We start from the raw sequence: 20621 nt of genomic DNA, 5'->3' as shown, positions 1-20621 counted from the left end.
ATTATACACATTACTGTCACATCAAAGTACATTAATAACTCGAACACATATAAGGAAAGTTGTTTCAAAATAAGAGTGACAATTGTTGATATTGATTGTACCAATAGATGGTTCTATAATTCTCGCAATGAATGTGGAATTGCAGTATGATTCTGTGCTGAAAAGTACTGATGCATGAAACATGAGGAGAAAGGACCCTTACTACTAAAGTAAGCAAACCAACCAACTTATAAATTCATTATTCATATTGTATAACAAATATTTGCTTTTGCACATTCTTGAAATGACTGATATTTAAACTATCATTGTGGCATGAAACCTATTATGTCTTTTATGATTTACTTTAATGTACATAGCAAATCACATTTTAATGTAACTTTATTTCCATTACCCTTGTTTTAGATTTTCTTCATGATAGTTTCCATCATGCTATTTTTCTAGTCAATTTTACTATTCTTTACTTATTTGTATACCTCCCTACTTTGATTCTTGCTCTTTGATCTTCTTTTATCCTTAATTGTGCTAGTTGATTGTGTATCTAACATGCGCCTTAATTAGATAATGTTCAGGACTTGAAAATTCACATGCTAGTTGTGACATGATTGTTCATGGTCTATTATATATGATTTTTAGTTATAATACATATTCTTTTCTTCCCCCCTTATTGTTTCTTTCTTTCTTTTAACCAATATTGAACCATTGACATCTGATTTAATTTCACATCACTTAATAAAATTATTTACATAATATATATATTATTTACATAATATATATATATATATGAAACCAACATTTAAAATTCCTAAAACACTACACTTTAAACAATCAACTTCCAATCAATTGAAATAGTCATAATCTCTAAAAACTTTCATTGTTTCGTCTTTCAATTCGATTTTCTCATACTTTTATCCTGCTTTAAATAAAGTATAATTTAAGACTGATATATTCTTAATTATCTACCATGATAATTACTGCTATTATCATACATAAAAGGGTTAATTTTTGTTATTTTGTATGTCCACATATGTACAGAAGCAAGGTATAGTACCATGGCCTTAATTTCCATCAAGGGAAGTCATTTTTGTTCACTTGCAGGAAGACAAATGGATTAGATTATGAACACTACTTTCCTTTTTTGTTCACACAAACAATTCCAATGATAACTTTTATATGTACACCACAATTTGCAGAAACACCACAGCAACCCATAATATTTCAACCCTTGATTTACCTGCTGATCTCAATAACTGTTTTTTATGCATTGGAAAACAAATTGGGTATGCTTATAAACAATTATCATATAGTCCTCAATTCTTTAATCAAAATAATAAAAAACTATTTCCATAAAATTTTTCTTATCCAAACTTCATTCGATTTTTTTTTTGGCGCTCACAGTCTAGTTTCATTAACCTTAAGCTCTCAGGTTTGGGTCTAATGTGATCATCCTGGAGACACAAACTGTCCCGACTCCCGACCAGAACGAACAACTTTACCCTAAATCCCTAAGCCCCTTTGCGGCAGCTCGCTGGCTCACCCACAATCGCCGCTCCCCGGCCAGCCGCCCATCCTTCATTTTCTTCATCCGACAGCCACGAGTTGAGGTAAGAAAGACCCAGATTCTCTCTCTCTCTCTCTGTGTGTGTGTTTTGTTGTCATTCACTCTCTCTTTGGTTTTGGTTTTTTGAGTTTCTCTCTCACAAATGTTCGAATCATAGTTCTTCAACCAATTATAATGTCAAATTAAGCCTTGCAAAGAATCAAGCGTCACTGAATTTGTCGGAGTTCGTCAATCTAGAGCTGATAGATTAAGAGCACATGCAAAAAAGGAGCCGCTGCACAATATTTCCCTTTCATTAATTGTTATCTGAAGACTATGATCTTAATTATCAGTTAATTTTAATTTCTTCTGGTATTGGGATGGAAACATTTTCCTGAAATTTGTTAGCAACGATGTAATTTCAAAATCATTGCTCTTACTGTATTCGTTTCAATATGGAATTAATGGTGGTTTTACTGTGTTTGTTAGCAATGATTTACTTATGTGCATAATTTCAAAGCTTTCAAAATCATGCTGCCATGGATCTAATCTAAACCAATTTTATTTCTAACCTTTGCCAATCCTTGACTTGAATTTACATAAAAAAGAGTATAAATTAATAGTTAAGAGCATAAGCAAATGGATAAAAAAAGTATAAATCTACTGCTTCATGTTTTCTTCTTTACTCTCTTTTGTTCCTCTGTTTTATGCAAGTATAATCTACTGTTTTGTTTTTGGATTTGCAAGCTGACATTCATTGTATTGAAAGAAAATCCTTGTGATTGATTTTGACCCTTCTGCTGCCTGCATGTTGATTCAATTTTAGCTACGGCTTCCAAGTCTAGTTTTTGTTGAAATGTTGGATATTGAAAGTTAAACTTTCTATATCTTTACTCTGTTATTCTCGTTAATGCACTTACTTTTCACCCTTTGGTTTTATTTAACCTCCTAGGTAGTTTGGTAAACTAGGTGAGAATTGGAAGGAACTGTGCTACATGTATAATAAGGATGGGCTAATTCACAACCATAAGCCGGGGTTTTTTCTGCCTGGACATGTAATCATCGTCAAGATATCAAAAGTTCATATACATGTATGTGCCACTCTTCATTGTAGATTTATGACAAAAGTTCTAGAATTTTATCAACTTTGGTATGTAGTGTGCCACTAAAGCTGTTGAATTTGTTCCAGAAGTCACTTATGCAAATTGCTGTGATAATCCTCTAGCTTTTTAAAGGTGGACAGTGACAATGCAAATTGACCGAATTCATATGTTAGAAAAGAAGTAATAGGTTTACACAAGTTACTAGATTTACTATTTATCTGCTGAGATTATGAACTTGTTCTTTATTTGTGAAAAGAATTTTTGCTTCTTAGAAGGCAGAGATGGACTGATTGTCTTCAAGATGTAACTAAGAGTGAATTCCACAACTGGGTGCCCATGACTTATGGTAGTTTTATTGTACTTAGTAACGTGGATTGAAAAGTCTGAGTTTGTTCTGTGGAACTCTGGTTGTAATTTGGAATATTCTGCTCCTTAGGGACTGACAATGACTGATATTTGAAAGAAAGTAGGTGAGAGAGAAGAAAGAAACAAAACAAGATAGGTGAGAAAACATGAGATAAGGAAAAGATGATAATTTGAATGCTTGTTGTATACTTATTTCATCTCTTTTCTGCATGGTAATTTCTTAGATAGGACAGGCAGTGCTTCTTATGTAATTTGTGTCTTTTTGTCCAACTTCTTTTTTGATAAAATAGAATTACATTTGTCTTAAGTGGATGATTGTGTTTTTTTTTCACTGAAGAGACTCTGGCTGTTATTTATTTATTTTTCTTGTGAAGAAGTCAATAAAACTTCAGCTAATTCTGTTCTTTACTTTTATGCAGTAAAGTTTGCGTACGGGCATTGGCTGAAAGGCAGTTTTATACTGCTTTAAAGTATCTGGTACCTATCCTTACTGCTTTCTTTTTGGTTTTTTTGGTTTTTGGAATTTTAGCATAGAATCGATTGTTTGCACACCCCTACTCTTCTCTACTGCTTTTGTATAAACCCACTCTTATGGCCGTTACTGGCGCACAAGCCTATACAACCTGGCAAGTCTACGCAGCCTGACAAGCCTTCTAAATATATTAACCTCACCAAATAAATTCTCTCCATTATCATATACTAACAATGCTATATAACCAGAATTGCAAATTTAATTCTTCAACACTCATAAAAATTCTTAACAAGAGATTTAAAATATATGTACATGTTTAAAATGTAAACCTTCAAACATTACACCACTTAAAGTTAATCAAACAGTATCCAAGGCCTTCGGCCCAAAATAGTTTTATGAATACATCACTTTATTTAAAAACGGTAGACAACTTGATATCTAGACAGTGGAGTGACACAACAAAAGTGTTATAGGACACCAATTACCTATGCAGCAACCTGAAGTCTCCTCACCACACTTCTGTTGCGCCCAATTAATTCACTTATTTGCCATTGTCAGCTAGTTGGGGTGAGCCTTTCATATTCAGTGAGTGGACAGGAAGGGAAACAATCATTAAAGTAGAGCTTTTGATGAAAACATAATAATAATAAATACGTACGATGAGATAAACTATGCATAGAGTTAATAAATCATGTGCAAATCAATATAAGATGTTGGATTTTAAATCCCAAAATTTTTAATCACTTTTGCAGCGTAAAAACCTCATGCTTGATAAAATCAAACAACCATGGCAATCTCAAACAATATAACTTTCCCGAATGTCATGTAAACTTATAAATCAAAGCCATGGTTTTCTCAAACAAATATAATAGTAATGCCATGCTCTATTAATAAAAACGTGTTGATTAAGGTATCCTTAGGTAGGTCTAATATAGCCCGTAGGCTCTCTCTTTCATATCAATAACATCAACACCTACTTGTGGGAACTTCCCACACCACCAAATATGAGTCGTGGCTTCAGATCCCCCTTTATTATCAATTATCAATCATCAATAATCACTGCTTTGTGCACAAAGATCACACAAATCTGGTGTGGTAACAAGACCTATACCCGTAAGGTTTACACAAGAAAAAAAACCAATGGAATTTCAAATAAGTAGAATCAATTTCAATGGCATGTATGTATGTTTAAATAATGAAAACCGTGATCAATATATAACCAAGTTCATCATAAAATCAATGACCAATAAAATAGCAAGTTCACATATGAAAATCAATGAGCATGGCATAGTTAAAATATTTCACTCAAGCATCATGAAAATTGCCACCAAGGCAAATTAGAAAACTCATTAACGATAACTCTATGGCCTTTATACGGGAGTGTAATACATACAATTTTGAATGCTTCAAAACATAGTAAAAAATCTCATCATAGTTCAAGGGCTTGGTTCCCATTTTGTAAACAGCTTAATAATTTTGATATGCCCACAAAAACAACACGTATAAAATGATCTTAATAATCGTTCCAAGTCACTAACAGCTCATTCAACTCAATTGCAATCCAAATATAAACATCGGAACTCAATGTAATTGAATAATATCTAAACAGTGGGCATATCTAGCATATTTAATATATCTTATTCACCATTCAATAATGCTTTAAAAAAAGAATTGCCCACCCACGTCTTTTGGTAGGAATTCTCACCAATTACTAAGCCACTTCCTTAGTTTAAGCTTGATTCGGTCGAGGACTCTAGCAGCGTTCAGACCACCACCACCCGAGCCCTTAAAAGTTCAATGCCTTGGGTCAAAGTGTCAATGACCTGTAGCTTACTAACTTTGTTGACAGCTGAGGCAGTAGCTCAAACAATCACTCGCAACACACGCAATAGCATTTCTTAGCATAATGTTTGATGCTAAACCTATCTGCACATTCAGCCAGCAACGACTGTAGCAATTAAATTTCAAATTACATTCATTTTCTCACCTTCTGAGCTTCACTAATCTACCCTTTGTACTAAGTTACTAGTTACTAGTTCAACAGCTCCTAATCATCAACATCGTACACTCTTTAGAATCTTTCCAATGCTGTATTATTGGGTACATTCAGCCAGGAAGTATTTAATAATTGAAACTCACCTTTTATCTTACTAATTTCACCTTCACTATAACCAATTTACCAACTCATTGAGGGCTTGTGTTAGGCCTTGGGTTGGACAGCTTTCACAGAATTTCTTTTCACTCCTTCAAACCTTGCAACAATATTCGCACATCACATATGTAAATTCAAGCTATTAAAGTTTTTCTACTCAACCTGTGGCTAACTTGCAAAGATAACTAAGAAATATCCACAATCATCTTACCTTACTTGATGGTTGACTCATTCAAAAATATAACTTTCAACTCTTCATTAATCCAAGATAACAAATCTGCCATATGAAATTCAAATATCATTAATCCTTGGCACTATAAAATATAATGTCAAAATGAGAATTTCCTTACCCTGGCTTTGATTTCCACCACTAAGCCTTCATTGTGAACAGCCCAAATTCTCTCAAAATAAATTATTATCCTCGGCTGTCTTGGAAATCAAAGCTCTCTTACTTGTTTTCCTCACCACCTGTGGGGTACTTTTAAATCAATCTTTGAACTGCACTTTTGGAGGCCCTCAGGTAGCTTGTGTTTTGGGGGGAATTAACAAATTTATTTGGGTGTCAATGGCTTTTGAACTCTTACTTGAATGATGAAGGAAGTAAAGATTCTTGGGGAGGGTTTTATATTTGGTTTCAGGTAGCTTGAATGGTGGTAGCCGAATGCCTCCAATTTGCAATGAGTGGGCGGAACTTCCCAAGTTCCCGAGCACCTTTTTGTATACTTTTCTCCCTTCTGTTTTAAGTTTGACCCCTTGCAAAAGTTCTCTAACTCTCTTGATTTGTTTGGAAGCTTAGAATACCTTAAAACATGGCAAGGGTGCTTGGGTTTTGGATGAAAAGTGGGCAGATCACTCTGATTATTAATGGGCGGATTCTACAAAGCCCCCTTTTTTTTTTCTCTTTCAATTTGTTTCCTTATACTTTGGCAGCTTCCATATTTCACATGCCTTGATCCACATAAATTTTCTTTTGTATATTTATATTCCTTTAGGTGGTGGATGGCACACTTGCATGATGGCCACTTTTCTTTCCTCTTTAAACACCATCCATTGTTTTATAAGCCTTTATCATATTATTTTCTACAATTTAAATATTTGACACCACTTCCAATATGCGTTTTCTCTTTGTACCTTAAAATCACTTGCATGTATACTTTCTTTATTGAATTCTTTGAATTTCAAATTCAAGCATAAATACATTTAAATATACCTTTAATTACTTTCACAAAATTCTTCAATCCATAAGTTCTTCACTCCCCCACTTTCGCCGAACTTACTTCTACTAAACCAGTCAATAATATTTTAATATTTTATTTAGTCACCATTAATAAAATATTATTATTTTATTATTATACCATTATTTTATTATAAAAGTATTATTTTAATCTTATGTCAACTTCTCCATTTCCACTTGACATTTCTCTTCAATAATAGCCACAATTCATCTTAAATTTCAAATAATGTTGTAGTTTAATTAATATCCCAAGGGATGGGATGTTACAGCTTTCTTTCATAATTCATGGATTTGGGCTCTCTGTTTTGGGATTTTCTAATTAAGTCACCAATGTATCTCTGTTGATTGAAAAACAATTTGTAGTCTTCATTCTTGTTTGTCTGTCTGTTATTGGGAACAAAGGTATTGCTATGATTTCTGATAAATGTTATTTGATTGGTGGCATTGCAGTTTTAGGAGGAGGAATCAAAGCTAAAGCTAGTGTTTGGATCTTCTCATTTATCGAACACAATTCAATCGCAACCATCAAAACACAATGCTGTTTGCGGCCATAACAGGTTCTCCTCTTCCATTCTCTTCTACAAATTTCTCCTTTTCAAAGTATTAACAAGAAAAAGAAAAGGAAAAAAAGAAGCAACTACTGGTATTGATTAGTAACAAAGGAAAGAGTGATGCTAGGAGTAAACCCTTATGTCCCTTCACTGTCAATGTTCAAGAAAATCCCATTTTCTTTTCTCTACTGGAATTGTTTCCCTCGCAGTTTGCGTCCCTTTGGTACTTGCCATTATCATTTATTTCTCAAACCTGTTAGTATTTTGAATTTTCATGTAAATTACTTTGCTGTGGATAAAACAAGAAATTTATCCACGGTTGCTACTGCTGCTAAATCAACCGTTAATACATCTAATAGTACCAATGCAATGTCCAATAAAGCAAGGAAGAAAGCACATAGAGAGTCACCTGAAAGTGTGCTTAAATATAAGCTTGATATGTGCTCTAAGCATGGTAACCTTGTGGAAGCGCTTCGTTTGTATGAGGAAGGCAGGAGTAACGGAGTTACTCTAAAGCAGCACCATTACAATGTGCTGCTTTACTTGTGTGCTCGTGAAGCGAGTGGAGATGGGGTTGAGTTGAAGGAGTTAGGGCTGAAGAGGGGTTTTGAGATTTTCCAGAAAATGGTTGGAGATAAAGTTTCTCCTAATGAGGCTACTTTTACAAGCATGGCGAGGTTGGCAGTAGCAAGGGAAGACCCAGATTTGGCTTTTGAATTGGTGAAGCAGATGAAGAGTCTAGGAATTCCACCGAAACTCAGGTCATATGGGCCGGCTTTGTTTGGATTCTGTGAGAAGGGGAATGCAGAGAAAGGATATGAACTAGATGCTCACATGGCTGAATCTGGGGTGGTGCCTGAAGAGCCTGAGCTTTCTGCTCTTTTGAAAGTTAGTGCTGATACAAAGAACGCAGACAAAGTGTATGACATGTTGCAAAGGTTGCGAGCCACAGTGAGGCAGGTCTCAGAATCGACGTTTCAAATTATTGAGGATTGGTTTAAATCGGAGGATGCTGCAAAAGTAGGTGTTGAGAGTTGGGATGTGAATAAAATAAAGAAAGGAGTTGTAGATGGAGGCGGAGGGTGGCATGGGCAAGGGTGGTTGGGAAGTGGGAGATGGAGGGTAATGAGGACTAAGATGACCAAGAATGGTGTGTGTTGTTGTTGTGGGGAGAAGCTTGTTAGTATTGATATTGATCCAAAAGAGACAGAAAATTTTGCTACAAAATTAACTGAATTGGCATGCAATAGAGAGGTTAAAGCTCATTTCATTCAGTTCCAGGTAATTCTTTAAACCTTATTGTCCCTTAGTTTCTGATATAACAACTCTTGCCTTAAGAGGTTGGGAATTTCCATTGCTAGTTATTCCAGAGTCTTCAAATACTGTAAATTCATTGTTGTGTTATCTTGAAACGCTGTCTAAACTTGTAAGTTGTGGCACTGAAAAGCTATTGGAAATCATGTGAATATTTGTTTCTCTTAAACGTTGTTGGACAGCAGAAGAAGTTCATGCTAATTTAATGATTATATTAACCTCTGGATGTGTTTTATTGATTTTTGCATATTTAATGGATTTAATTGTAATTTCTATATATTTAAGACATTTTAGGTTATATTATACTAGTTAGATTGTTTCGTTAACAAGTACTACGGGTAAGAGGCAGGCTATAGATACCTATGTTAATTGAGTTAAGAGACTTCAGTATTGGTATTTTCCTTTTTGTTCTCTCCCTCTTCTTCCCTTGTTCTCCTCCAATTCCCAATCTATTTCTCTCTTTCATACCATTTTCTTTGTTTGTTTCTCTGTTTTCCTGTTTGTCTCATATCCTCTTATTTCTCTTTCCTAGCCTTCTCCCATGCTACATAGCCGTTTGGTGTGGCATCTGATTTAATGCTTTAGATGTCAGACATTTGCATTAATATGATAGTGCATTGTTTTTTGTTCTGTAGCGAAAACTGTAATTGTTCTGGATTTTGGTTTGGCAGTTTTTATGGTGTTGTGATTGAATCAAATAACTTGTAGAGTTGATCACTTTGTCTTTGTGATCTCAGCTGGTTACATAGAGCATGGCTTGTTAATAATTTCCTCTAGTTTCCTAGCACCACTTAATTTTTTATATTGTTTTAAATTAATATGTTGTGAGTGAGAATACTGTACTTTCATGTAAATGATTTTGCTGTAAGATAGGCTTGTATGGTAATGGTTTTGTATCCTTTGATTATTTTTCTGCTTTCACAATTTGGAGTGACTTGCTCAGTTGTTAGTGAAATTCTTTTTATTTTATCTTTGACAACGTTTTTCACTAAATATACCAAGGCATAGTATAGCTTCTGTTTGCTTTAGGCTAGTGATTCATATTTACATAAAGCGGATCTCAGTTAAATCTTGACTGATTTAGAAGGTGACCTTATCCAGGAGTGGTTGCAGCAGCATGGACCATTTGATGCAGTTGTAGATGGTGCAAATGTGGGTCTCATCAATGCAGATAGTTTCAATTTTAACCAGGTAAGGGGTTATGAGAAGAAGCTTAATGTGATGTTTGTGAAAGCAAGACATATATGGATTGAGATCATCTGTCCCAAATATTTGGTTGAGCCTCTGTCCCGGTAACAAAATATTGCCATGCAACCATCCCCATTTCTCTATTGAAGCGTATTTGCATCTTAGTTAACCGGAGTCAACAATAAATCTCATCAATTATTCTAAACTAAATGAAATAATAAATAATCAAGGCATGTCCAAATTGTTTTCTTTTTCTCCCTGAAAATTCTGACTTTATAACAAAGACCAATATTAACTTTGAGAGACTCTTATATATCCTGCTAGATGATCTTGATCCTCTACAGTAAAAAAAAAACCATGTCACAAGTTTTTAATGCTACCATGAACCATGAATTTTTATTAGTATTATTTTTATGGTCCTACACATGAATGGTTTCCTTATAGAAAGATAATCATTAAAGTAAAATCTGGCTTTACGCTTGTACTAAAAGTTTATCGGTTTTACAACAACTTCTTTTTTGATAGATTTACCATTTATTAAAACAAGATCTTGATACCTGATTTTTTTTTGTATTCCCCAAATTATTTACCAGTAAAAGTGACCGGTTATGTTGCTGTAGATGAGAAGAAATTGTAATATCAATTTACCTTCATCATTGATTATGTTGTTTTAAGCAATGAATGTGATGATTTTTAAATCGAGGCTAACGCAGTTATGAATCTGATTAAAGACAAGCATACAGATTGGTGCGTGGCATTATTTTACTGGAATGATAGAGGTTGAGAGAAAGATTCAGGACAGATGATTCTGATCCAAGACATCTGTATGCAGTCTTTAACCATTCTTTATGGTTGTAGCTTAATAATGTTGTAAATCAATTACGGCGAATGAGTCCATCAAAAAGGTCCCCACTAGTTATTTTGCATCAAGGTCGGGTAACTAATGGTCCTGCTAGGAATCCCAATAACAGGAATTGGTTAGACAGTTGGAAAAGGGCTGGGGCACTTTATGCTACACCTGCTGGTTCAAATGATGACTGGTAAGCTCTCATTTCAAAATTATGAAAGTATTGAGTTGAATATTCTCATAAAAATGTGTATGTTTGTGGCTTTTTCTAACATATCTTCCTTCAAAAGGTCATCCTTTATTTTTTCCTTCTTTTCCTTGAATGCTCTTTTTTTTTTTTTTTATCAATGCATGTGCATGAATTGTCATTTAAAAAAATTGACCTTGAGAAGAATGTACATTATCAAAGTGTTTGAATGTTCAATTCCTTCAGCCTGCAATTAGATTGTCCCTCTCTTACCATTGCCCTGTATTTGCAGCTGTCCATTTCTGTTTCTTTTTCTATCTCCTTCCTTCTTCATCCCTTATCATCCAAAGTCATGACCCTTAGCCTAATGAAATTGCTAATAATTGTGGCCCTGCTTTGCTTCCAATTGCAGTCTGAGAGATATTCATGTTTGTGATCAAACACACACGCACACACCCTTCTCAAAATGGTTCCATCTGAGAAAATATGTATGTGTATTATTACACGTAGTTTAAGCAACTTCCTGTTTTCTCAATTCCATGCTGAAGTTGCACCACCTGATGCTATTGGTGTTCTAAAGTTGGGTTTTGCTTATTGAGGGCTTTAATTGGACTTAGTTTGGCTAATTACGCTTACAAATTAGGATTTCAAATGATGTGATGCAGTTGTGCTGACTTTTAATTATCTTTCTAAGACTTGCCATGGACTTATAGTAGAACCCAGGTTAGTTGAAGGTATTTACTGTCCCTTTGTACTTCATCACATGTTCAATGGATCTATATATTAAAGCTTTTCAAAAAAAATTATCTTTCTAAGACTTGAGTGGAAGTGAAGCCTTAAACTATCAATTTATGTGACAACTCTGCTAGGTCTGTGTTAATTGATTGATCTGCCATGTTATCTTTTGGGTGGCATCTCAGAGGCAGCTATATGGCACATAAATGTATGGGTTATTCCCAAAATATGTATAACCCTCCTAATGTGAGGAATAGGCTTTTCCAAGGAGGTTTATGCCTTTCTGGCATTTTATGGTGAGGCTTAAGCCTCATGGAATACTTGGCAAGAATTGAGCCAACTTATCTAAGTAATTTGTTAATTTTGAAGTTGACCAGTACATTTGGTAACATTTACCAGCTTGAATGGTGAACTATTTCTTTGTAGATGGAAAGGGCAAGGGAAAAAAAAGGTCCATTGTACAAAAGGAAAATATGAGGGTCTTCAGTTAGCACCAGTTAAAGACTTGCTGAGGTCTACTGATTGAATTGAAGCCAAAGTAAAATTGTAGGCTTGTTTACTGACATACACATTTTGGACCTGTTTATCATTTAAACATGTACTTTGTGCAATATCAATTCCACTTGATTTGATACAATGAATTAGTTCAATAGGTTTAGAGTGCTTTTCTATTGTTCATAACATATTTATGCATTCATATCTATGTTTTTTTATTATTATTAGATGTATAATCTATTGCTAGTACATTAAAAACTTTGCTATAATTTTTTATAGATTAAAATGTGAATTAGAAAAGCTTTACACCTCATAAGATTGAGGTTGTGCCTCAACTCATTATTGATTATACATCCTACTTGATATGTGCTCCTTTTAAAATTTTGGTGATGGGTGGCAATTGCAGGAGTTTTCTCCTGCTGTTATTGAATATTCCTGCCATAACAATGGTGGTAGATTTAGAGTAACAACTTAATTATAAAATGGTGTCTTACTTAAATGTAGTATGCAATTTCTTTCTTCATAAATAAAATGCACCACACCAAAATCATAAAAGTAATCTGAAAATTTAGTTATTAGCCCTTTATCAAAGATTGCATAATTTGTTATATTTTTTGTTTGAAGATAAATTGTTATTTGGTTTTGAACCTTTACTACTACACCTATCTATACATCCTAAATTAAACATTTAGTTTTGTTCTGCACTTGATTAGTTTCACAATGTGAAATCAAATAGGTTTTCCCTTTACTTTCTTCTTTCTGGCTCGTTTAGTAAATTTACTTTATGGATTCTGCTAAGAAACAATTTTTTTTAGTTTCCCTGTTATATATATCATCCTAAAACTTAAGACACTTGTACATTAAGAAGAGGTGACCATTGATGTACTAAACTTTATCTAGGGGCATGGACATTTGTATTTTTGTAATTTTGAGGTTAATCTTGTCAATAATTCCTTTTCATGTTTATTTGTAGGTATTGGTTATATGCTGCTGTTAGTTGCAAGTGTTTGCTGGTCACAAATGATGAAATGAGGGACCACTTGTTCCAGTTATTAGGGACATCCTTTTTTCCAAGATGGAAGGAAAAGCATCAGGTATTCTTTCTGACTTGATGCAATGCCTTAATCATATTGCTATGTTCGATATTTCAATGTACAAGGGCCCCAGCTTTGCATGCATAAAAATGATTGTTTTGCTTAGAATAGTGGCAATAAAAGTTATTTTCTGATTATGAGCTATCAACTATACTTATTGTGGACATGTGGTAAAAGTACTACAGATAGCATACTGATCTCTGTTGGCTATTATGAGATTAAACAGTAAGAATATTATACATTTTAAGGAACAATCCCATAGATTACTGAGCATTTAACTTGAAAAAAAAAACAAACTAATAAGTTTGTCTTTTTGTTGATAATTTGTAGGTTCGGTTATCTACGACGAGGCTTGGTCTTTTGCTTCACATGCCACCTCCATATTCTATTGTTATTCAGGTGAGAGATTGGTTAAATGCGCAGGTTCTGTTTGACAACTGCATAGAGCTTGAACATTAAATCTTTCACTATTTGTGGTTATACTTAGTTAAATGAAGAAATGTAGAATTTTTCCACTTTACTTGACATTGCTGCTACTCACTTTTCTTTTTTTTAAGGTAAAATACACTAACACTTTTAAGTTTTAGCTATAATTCCACGAGGGTTCATTAGTTTTTAAAATGTATAGTTCGTCCCAAAAGAATATCTTCTGCTAGACATATAAGTCCAACTATTAATGTTTTTGTTAATTTGATAACATGATAATATTTAAAGGATAATTTTACCCTTCATTAATTTTAAAAATTACCGAATTATAATTTTTTTTTTTTAAAAAAACTCTACCTTATCTCCCGCCAGCCGACGACCTTGCGGTTGGATCTGGCTAGAGAACGCCAGATCCTCTCTAGGAGCACCCATCGTGGAAGAAGGAAGGTATTTTAAACATTTTACATTTAGGCATTCAGACAGTTTACATATTTAGGACAGAGTATTCACTTTGAAAATTACTAGACCCACGTGTAATTATGGCCAAAAGTTAAGGGATTTAGTGTATTTTATCTTTTTTTTTTTATTATTTGTCTTTCCTATTTAAATTTTATCTTTGTTCTTTTTCTTTTAATTTCCATTGTTTGGTTTCCTACCAAAGGAAGAAAAGACATCATACATGTCACAACTTCTTTATAAACTTCTTGTTAAACCATTTATTTCATATAAAAAAAAGGTTGAATATCGCATGATATAAGATGTAATAACTACAATGGTTAAAATATTGTTAATTAATTTGCAGAATTCAATATATGTAGCTATGAAAAAGTAATCTATCATATATAGAAAGTGAGCTGCATGAGTGTACTGTAGCTGGTGGATCTAATGGCCTTGCCCTTTCTTTTCTTTCCCTTTGTTTTATGCTTGGCTAGGATTAAAAAACGACACTGTTTTTGATGGCTTGGAAATTTCATAATTTTTGGGATAATAGAAGAGAGAGAGACAGGTGAGAAAGAGTATGTACCAAACAATAAAAAGAAAAAAACTAGAAGAGAGATGAGAGAATGGGGCTGAGGAGTCTTGATTTAAGTTGTATAAAATAGCACCTTACTCTGGAGTTTACTGTGGTTATTGTTAATTATTATGCCTTATTTTCATATTAAATTCTGCTTATTTCAACGAATATCAGATTACGAATATGCAAGAGTCTATGCTTTATTTTCATGTTAAATTGCACTTATTTCAACTGAGTATGGGATTATGAAAATGCAGGAGTCAGAAAGTGGTAGTTGGCATGTTCCTAGTGTTGCAGGTGATGATCTTTTGAATCCAAGACAGTGGCTGTGTGTTGATAGAACCAGGAATAAGTCGTAGCAGCATTACTAATGGACCCAGATTGAATTATGGTAAAAAAAAAGCCTAAGGATAGGAGTAATTTACCCAAAAGAATGTGCTGCTGTGTTATGTCTGATATTGTTTTCATTTTGTATCTTTTTTAATGTTTTTGTTTTCATTTAAAAAAAAAACTAATAAAACAAGAAACAGTTTTCTAAATTGTTGGATTTCTAGTTCCCAAATTGAAAAATGGATCCCACTTTTAACTAAGAAAATAGAATAAAAAAAAAACCTTATTAATATGTAAACAATGTAAGTAATTTATATTATTACCCATTTTACATTAGGTGTTAGTATTTTTTATTTTTAATCTCATCTTTTTTTGTTAAAATTAAAACGTATATATTTTTAATATTAACGTTATTTAATTGCTTTAATCCGGTTAAACTAATTATCTTAAAATATTAAAATGTTAATTTATAATTTCAATTCCATATTGTATTTAGATTTGTTAGTTTTTTCATTTGGTTTGTCTTTGATTTATTTTATTTTATGTAATAGTTACATCATATTTTTGAAAATTTTTTAATTATAATTGTCATTTATATTTAGACAAGTCTATAAAAAAATAGAAATTTCATTTAATCTCTTAGTAATTTATATTTAGACGGCAAAAAAAAAAAAAACCATACATTATCCAATTGAATATCATACAATTCCTTACTTAGAACTAAAGTTACAATCCACAAATCAATCACATTGACCCGTTACCAATTCTATATCCCAACAAAAATTTCACTTCCTCAATATGTAACTTAAATACCTTTTCAATAAAAAAAATCATGCAATAGATTTTTAAATTATGATAAAATCTATGAATGGTCCATTAACAATCAATTGAATTAAACTGAGTTTGATTCTTTTATTAAGTTATAATGATTTTTAAAGTGTTTAATTTTAAAAGTTCAATCTTTTTATCAACATGGTTTGATATTTTCATATATTAAATTTACTAACCGAATTGAAAAATCACAATTGAATTAATAAAAATTTAAATTATTATTATGGATATATATGTATATATATATTATATTTTTCACATTATTTCATTAACCATAAGCTCTCAGGTTTGGGTCTTCGTGATCATCCTGAAGACAAAAACTGTCCCGACTCCCGACCAGAACGAACAACTTTACCCTAAATCCCTAATCCCCTTTGCTATCCCCCTTTCCGGCAGCTCACCGGCTCACCCACAATTGCCGCTGCCCATCCTTTATTTTATTCATCCGACAACCACGAATTGAGGTAAGAAAGACCCGGATTCTCTCTCTCTTTCTCTCTGTGTTTTGTTGTCATTCACTCTCTTGGTTTTTGTTTTTGAAGTTTTCTGCCCAAAACTCGCTTCGAGATCTCCCTAGTTCTTCATACACAATCTATGTCAAATTAAGCCTTGCAAAGAATCAAGCGTCACTGAATTTGTAGGAGTTTGTCAATCTAGAGCTGATAGATTAAGAGCACATACAAAGAAGGAACCGCTGCACAATATTTCCCTTCCATTAATTGTTATCTGAAGACTATGATCTTAATTATCTGTTCCTTTTAATTTCTTCTGGCATTGGGATAGAAAGATTTGTCCGAAATTTGTTAGCAATGATGTAATTTCACAATCATTGCTCTTACTCTATTTGTTTCAATATGGAATTAATGGTGGTTTTAAGCCAAACTTTTCTGATTTACTTATGTGCATAATTTCAAAGCTTTCAGAATCGTGCTGCCATGGGTCTAATCTAAACCAATTTAATTTCTAACCTTTGTCAAACCTCAACTTAAATTTACAAAAAAAAAAAGAAGTATAAATTAATAGTTAAGAATGTAAGCAAATGGATCAAAAACAAGTATAAATTTACTGCTTCGTGTTTTCTTCTTTACTCTCTCTCTATTCCTCTGTTTTATTGCCAAGTATAAATCTACTGTTTTGTTTTTGGATTTGCAAGCCAACATTCTTCGTATTGAAAGAAGATCCTTGTGATTGATTTTATGTTTTTTGACCCTTCTGCTGCCTGCGTGTTGATTCAATTTTAGCTACTGCTTCCGAGTCTAGTTTTTGTTGAAATGATAAGCAAAAGTACTAAAAACTAGGAGCATATCAGTTACTTGAAGTAACTTTGATGTTTCCTTTGGCTTTCTCTCTATCAATTGATATCATTGAATTTGGACCTTGAGATTTGTTACTGTGACTTTTTTTTATTTTTTATCTGTTTTATAACTTTTGTGCTCTGCCTGGATTTTCTTGATATGTCTGAGATTTCCATGTTGTCAATTTGTTTCTGTGTTGCTTTAGGTGCAAGGAAATCTATATATATTAGTGTTTGAATTAATTATATACTAGGTCATAAGTCCACAAGCATTGTCAAAAGCTAAAGGGATAAATAACTCCAGAGTCTTCCATCTTTTTCTTATGGTTTGGACTATCCTTTGATTATTTTATCATTGAAAAGTTGCATATTATTATCATGAGATTAGATTTGTTCCCCTTTTAAGGTAATCATCTGATTTAATGAAGAATTATAGCATCACATTCAACTAAGAGAGACATGTTTTTGTCTTAAAACTTGCAGAGGATCCTAGTGGAATTTGGACGTGCACTTTCTAGAACTTTTAAAATTTTGTATCCAATCTCAAATAGATTTTCTAACCTCCATTGGCAAACTTACAGTCACAAAAGCTGCCCATTTAACCTAATAGTTATATAGTTCTCAAACTTTCTTGAATTTGAAAGTTCCTAGACAGGAGGCAATCTACATGTCAAAAGTATGACAAATGAACTTTCCTTGAGTGTAAAGTAAAATAATGGCCACTGTGATGAGTATGAAGGCTAAAAAACTACTGATTTCCTATTGGATTACATTTATGATTGGTTATCTGTTGTGCAAGTAAACTGTTATTGCCTCTCTACAATACACACTAAGAATGACCCAAGCCTTTCTATGACACTAGGGTAAAGCTAATGCTGTGAATGGTTGGACTTTGACATTACTATTAGCTATTGTATCAAAACTTTGGTGTAGAACATTTTGTGGCCATATTCCTGTCTTCAAATTTTCTTTTCATAAAAATTTTGGTTTCAGTTTTCTTTGTCTCTACTTTGCTATTTTAACTGTGTAATTGCTTCTCTCTTCAATAGCAACAATTACTAGATAATCTAATTAGGAATAAAATAAAAGACGCGTCCTTTCTGTTAAGATGTATTTGATCACCACCAACATAGCTTTTTCAATCTTTATGGGTTTTATCCTAATTGCGACTGTGTTATTGGTTCAAGAGACTAGTAATATTGATGGTGAATGGTGTATTAGATCAAGGACTAGCATGCTTAGGTTTCCTTGACAAAAATGATTCCATAGTAAATGTAATTTTGTTGAACTTTTATCATGTTTTTCGAAACAGCTTGCTCATTGATTTATAGGAACAATTTTTTTACATTTTGTAATAAATGTTATTTGTAGATATGTTGGATATTAATTAGCAGACTTATTATCTTTTTTTCTCTGGAGAACATCTTGTTCATTGAGAATGCAGAACAATTTTTGTACATATTATGATAGTTTTTGGGTATTTATTGACAAATTGTACATATGTCAAGTATTAATTAGCAGGATTATATCAATAAGAGCTTTTACAATTCTTATCATTGGCTCATAATTTTTAACATCTAAGTGTTTACAAAATTTTGCAAACCTGCTGTGTAGTGCAGGTACTTTTCTAGTATTACAATGATAATCATGATTTTTCATATTTATAAATAATTGAGTTTTTGTATTTTTTGTGCGGATGTTGAAATAAAGAAATCTAGCCAAACCAAACATGTCATCATAATGGGTATTGGTCAAATCCATTATAATATAGGAACTGTGATTCCTAATACAATTCACCATTGCATTCCGTTTTCACTCAAAATGGCTCTGATATTTCTCTATTTGTACTTTTCAGAGAGAAAGTAAGGATATCTCATCGCAGGTCGTTGCTTTTCCGATTAGGGTTTTCCAACAACAATGGCGGGGAATTCTGGCTGCAGTGTCTACATAGGTCAGTTCTTTGGCTTTTTAAGATCAGTTTTTATATTCTATTTATTTATCAAAAGAATTGGATCTTTTCAAAGTTCGAATTGGGATTTATTTAAAATATGAAAATTTTCTTATTATTGTTTTCTTTTTGGGAGTGAAGGTAATTTGGATGAGAGGGTAAGCGACAAAGTTCTGTACGATATTCTTATTCAAGCAGGGAGAGTAGTGGATTTGTACATTCCTCGAGACAAGGAAACTGATAAGCCCAAAGGTTTTGCCTTTGCTGAATACGAAACCGAGGAGATTGCCGAGTATGCTGTGAGGCTTTTTTCTGGCCTTGTTACTCTCTACAATCGAACCTTAAAATTTGCGGTGAGTCTATAAGAATGGTTGTTTATCATCTATTATTGACTGAATTCTGATTAGAATTTTGGCTTTGTTAGCCTTATTTTGTATAATTACATGTCAAATTTGGTTATACAAATTGGCAGCTGGATAAATGGAATGTTAAACCTTTACCATAGAGCCATAATCTTTTAGTTCTGGGCTTGTATAGGCATGTAATACTGACTGAATTCCTTAACAGATTTCTGGGCAAGACAAGGCTTTGCAGAATCCTCCGAATGCAGCCATGGCTGCATCCAATTCATCCCACAAGTCGAGGCATAACTCTGGGGTACTTAACCATATGGAAATCTCTCAGCAGCCAATGAGGTTATCAACCCCTTGCAGGATTCCAGATAATCCTTTGCATTACTCCCAAGGTGAGATGTCTTCTCTTCTTTGTTTCCACTATTATCTTCTTGCTTTTTGTCAGATAGTTTTAGTTGATTGGCCCATTAAACTTTATGATTGCTAAAAAGCTTGATTTTCATCCAGTGCCACCTCTCCCTGGTGTATCTCACCACTCTAATGAGTATGGATCACATTTCAATGGTACCAATTATGAATACAGTCGAAAGGTTTTTGGGGCAACATTGGATAGCATTGGTCGCCTTAGGTCACGCCGCTATGACACAAGTGACCCTGTTTCATTTTCCTATTACTGATATTTATTATGACAAGTGTGCAAGTGTAAAATTCTTGCCTGTTGCACTAAAAATTGGTTGACCGTTGTAGTCATTCAGACAAGATAGGTGGTATAGTTGTATGTGAGAGGAAGTGTTGGAGTAATTATAGGTTGTAAGTTATTTCATAGGTGCCTAGCATTGTTTGTTGTGTCGTACATACTTGAGCTTCATTTTGTTGTGGTGCTAATTCATCTTTCTCTCGCTTTCAGATGTTGTATTTGGTTCCTTTTGGATAGTTATGGTTACTTTTCTATTTATAAGTTGAGAACAAAAATGGAAATAGCAAATTACTTTGTTCTTGGTTGCATTGCATTCACTGAAAGGCTTGTACAAGAGGGTTTGTGGTTTTGATTTATATCTTTCTTTTAGAATCAAAAGAATTGGAGTGCCATATTGCAGTTTGTGGTTACTTTGTTTTATTTTTGTTTGTTTTGTGTGAGCGAGCAGCTAC

The 20621-nt window shown here is 33.2% G+C and overlaps 2 protein-coding genes across 8 annotated transcripts; both read left to right on the top strand.

Moving 5' to 3' along the window:
• The first annotated feature begins 1124 nt into the window (after positions 1–1124).
• PRORP1 (proteinaceous RNase P 1) lies at positions 1125–16302 on the top strand. 7 transcript variants are annotated; one of them, XM_021443239.1, is made up of 10 exons: positions 1125–1277; positions 1424–1601; positions 2490–2628; positions 3426–3483; positions 7315–8696; positions 9831–9920; positions 10776–10957; positions 13155–13275; positions 13606–13674; positions 14974–15255. In XM_021443239.1, the coding sequence occupies exons 5-10, from the start codon at positions 7536–7538 to the stop codon at positions 15073–15075; spliced, it is 1725 nt and encodes a 574-aa protein (XP_021298914.1). In that variant the 5' UTR covers positions 1125–1277; positions 1424–1601; positions 2490–2628; positions 3426–3483; positions 7315–7535; the 3' UTR covers positions 15076–15255. The 7 variants fall into 7 exon arrangements, 6 of the variants coding, with proteins under 6 accessions (XP_021298914.1, XP_021298913.1, XP_021298912.1 ...); XM_021443238.1 differs by having other exon boundaries at positions 1127–1277; positions 1417–1601; XM_021443237.2 differs by lacking the exon at positions 1125–1277 and adding an exon at positions 16164–16302 and having other exon boundaries at positions 1290–1601; positions 14974–15107.
• LOC110427690 (uncharacterized) lies at positions 16202–20430 on the top strand. The gene is made up of 5 exons (XM_021443244.2): positions 16202–16341; positions 19027–19122; positions 19261–19472; positions 19687–19864; positions 19980–20430. Exons 2-5 carry the CDS (start codon positions 19089–19091, stop codon positions 20147–20149), a joined length of 594 nt encoding a protein of 197 aa, XP_021298919.1. The 5' UTR covers positions 16202–16341; positions 19027–19088; the 3' UTR covers positions 20150–20430.
• The last annotated feature ends 191 nt before the right edge of the window (positions 20431–20621 follow it).

Source organism: Theobroma umbraticum, unplaced genomic scaffold (genome assembly GCF_002168275.2).
Source record: "Theobroma umbraticum cultivar Fairchild unplaced genomic scaffold, ASM216827v3 scaffold_239.0, whole genome shotgun sequence".
In the NCBI taxonomy this organism is placed as follows: Eukaryota; Viridiplantae; Streptophyta; class Magnoliopsida; order Malvales; family Malvaceae; genus Theobroma; species Theobroma umbraticum.
This window is presented reverse-complemented; position numbering and strand designations above follow the sequence as displayed.

Coding starts and splice junctions, on each gene's coding strand:
- LOC110427690 (XM_021443244.2), top strand. CDS start 19,089: ATGGCGGGGAATTCTGGCTGCAGTGTCTACATAG. Junction 19,123..19,260: donor TGGCTGCAGTGTCTACATAG/GTCAGTTCTTTG, acceptor TTGGGAGTGAAG/GTAATTTGGATGAGAGGGTA. Junction 19,865..19,979: donor TCCTTTGCATTACTCCCAAG/GTGAGATGTCTT, acceptor ATTTTCATCCAG/TGCCACCTCTCCCTGGTGTA.
- PRORP1 (XM_021443237.2), top strand. CDS start 7,536: ATGCTAGGAGTAAACCCTTATGTCCCTTCACTGTCAATGTTCAAGAAA. Junction 9,921..10,775: donor ATAGTTTCAATTTTAACCAG/GTAAGGGGTTAT, acceptor TTATGGTTGTAG/CTTAATAATGTTGTAAATCA. Junction 13,276..13,605: donor GATGGAAGGAAAAGCATCAG/GTATTCTTTCTG, acceptor GATAATTTGTAG/GTTCGGTTATCTACGACGAG.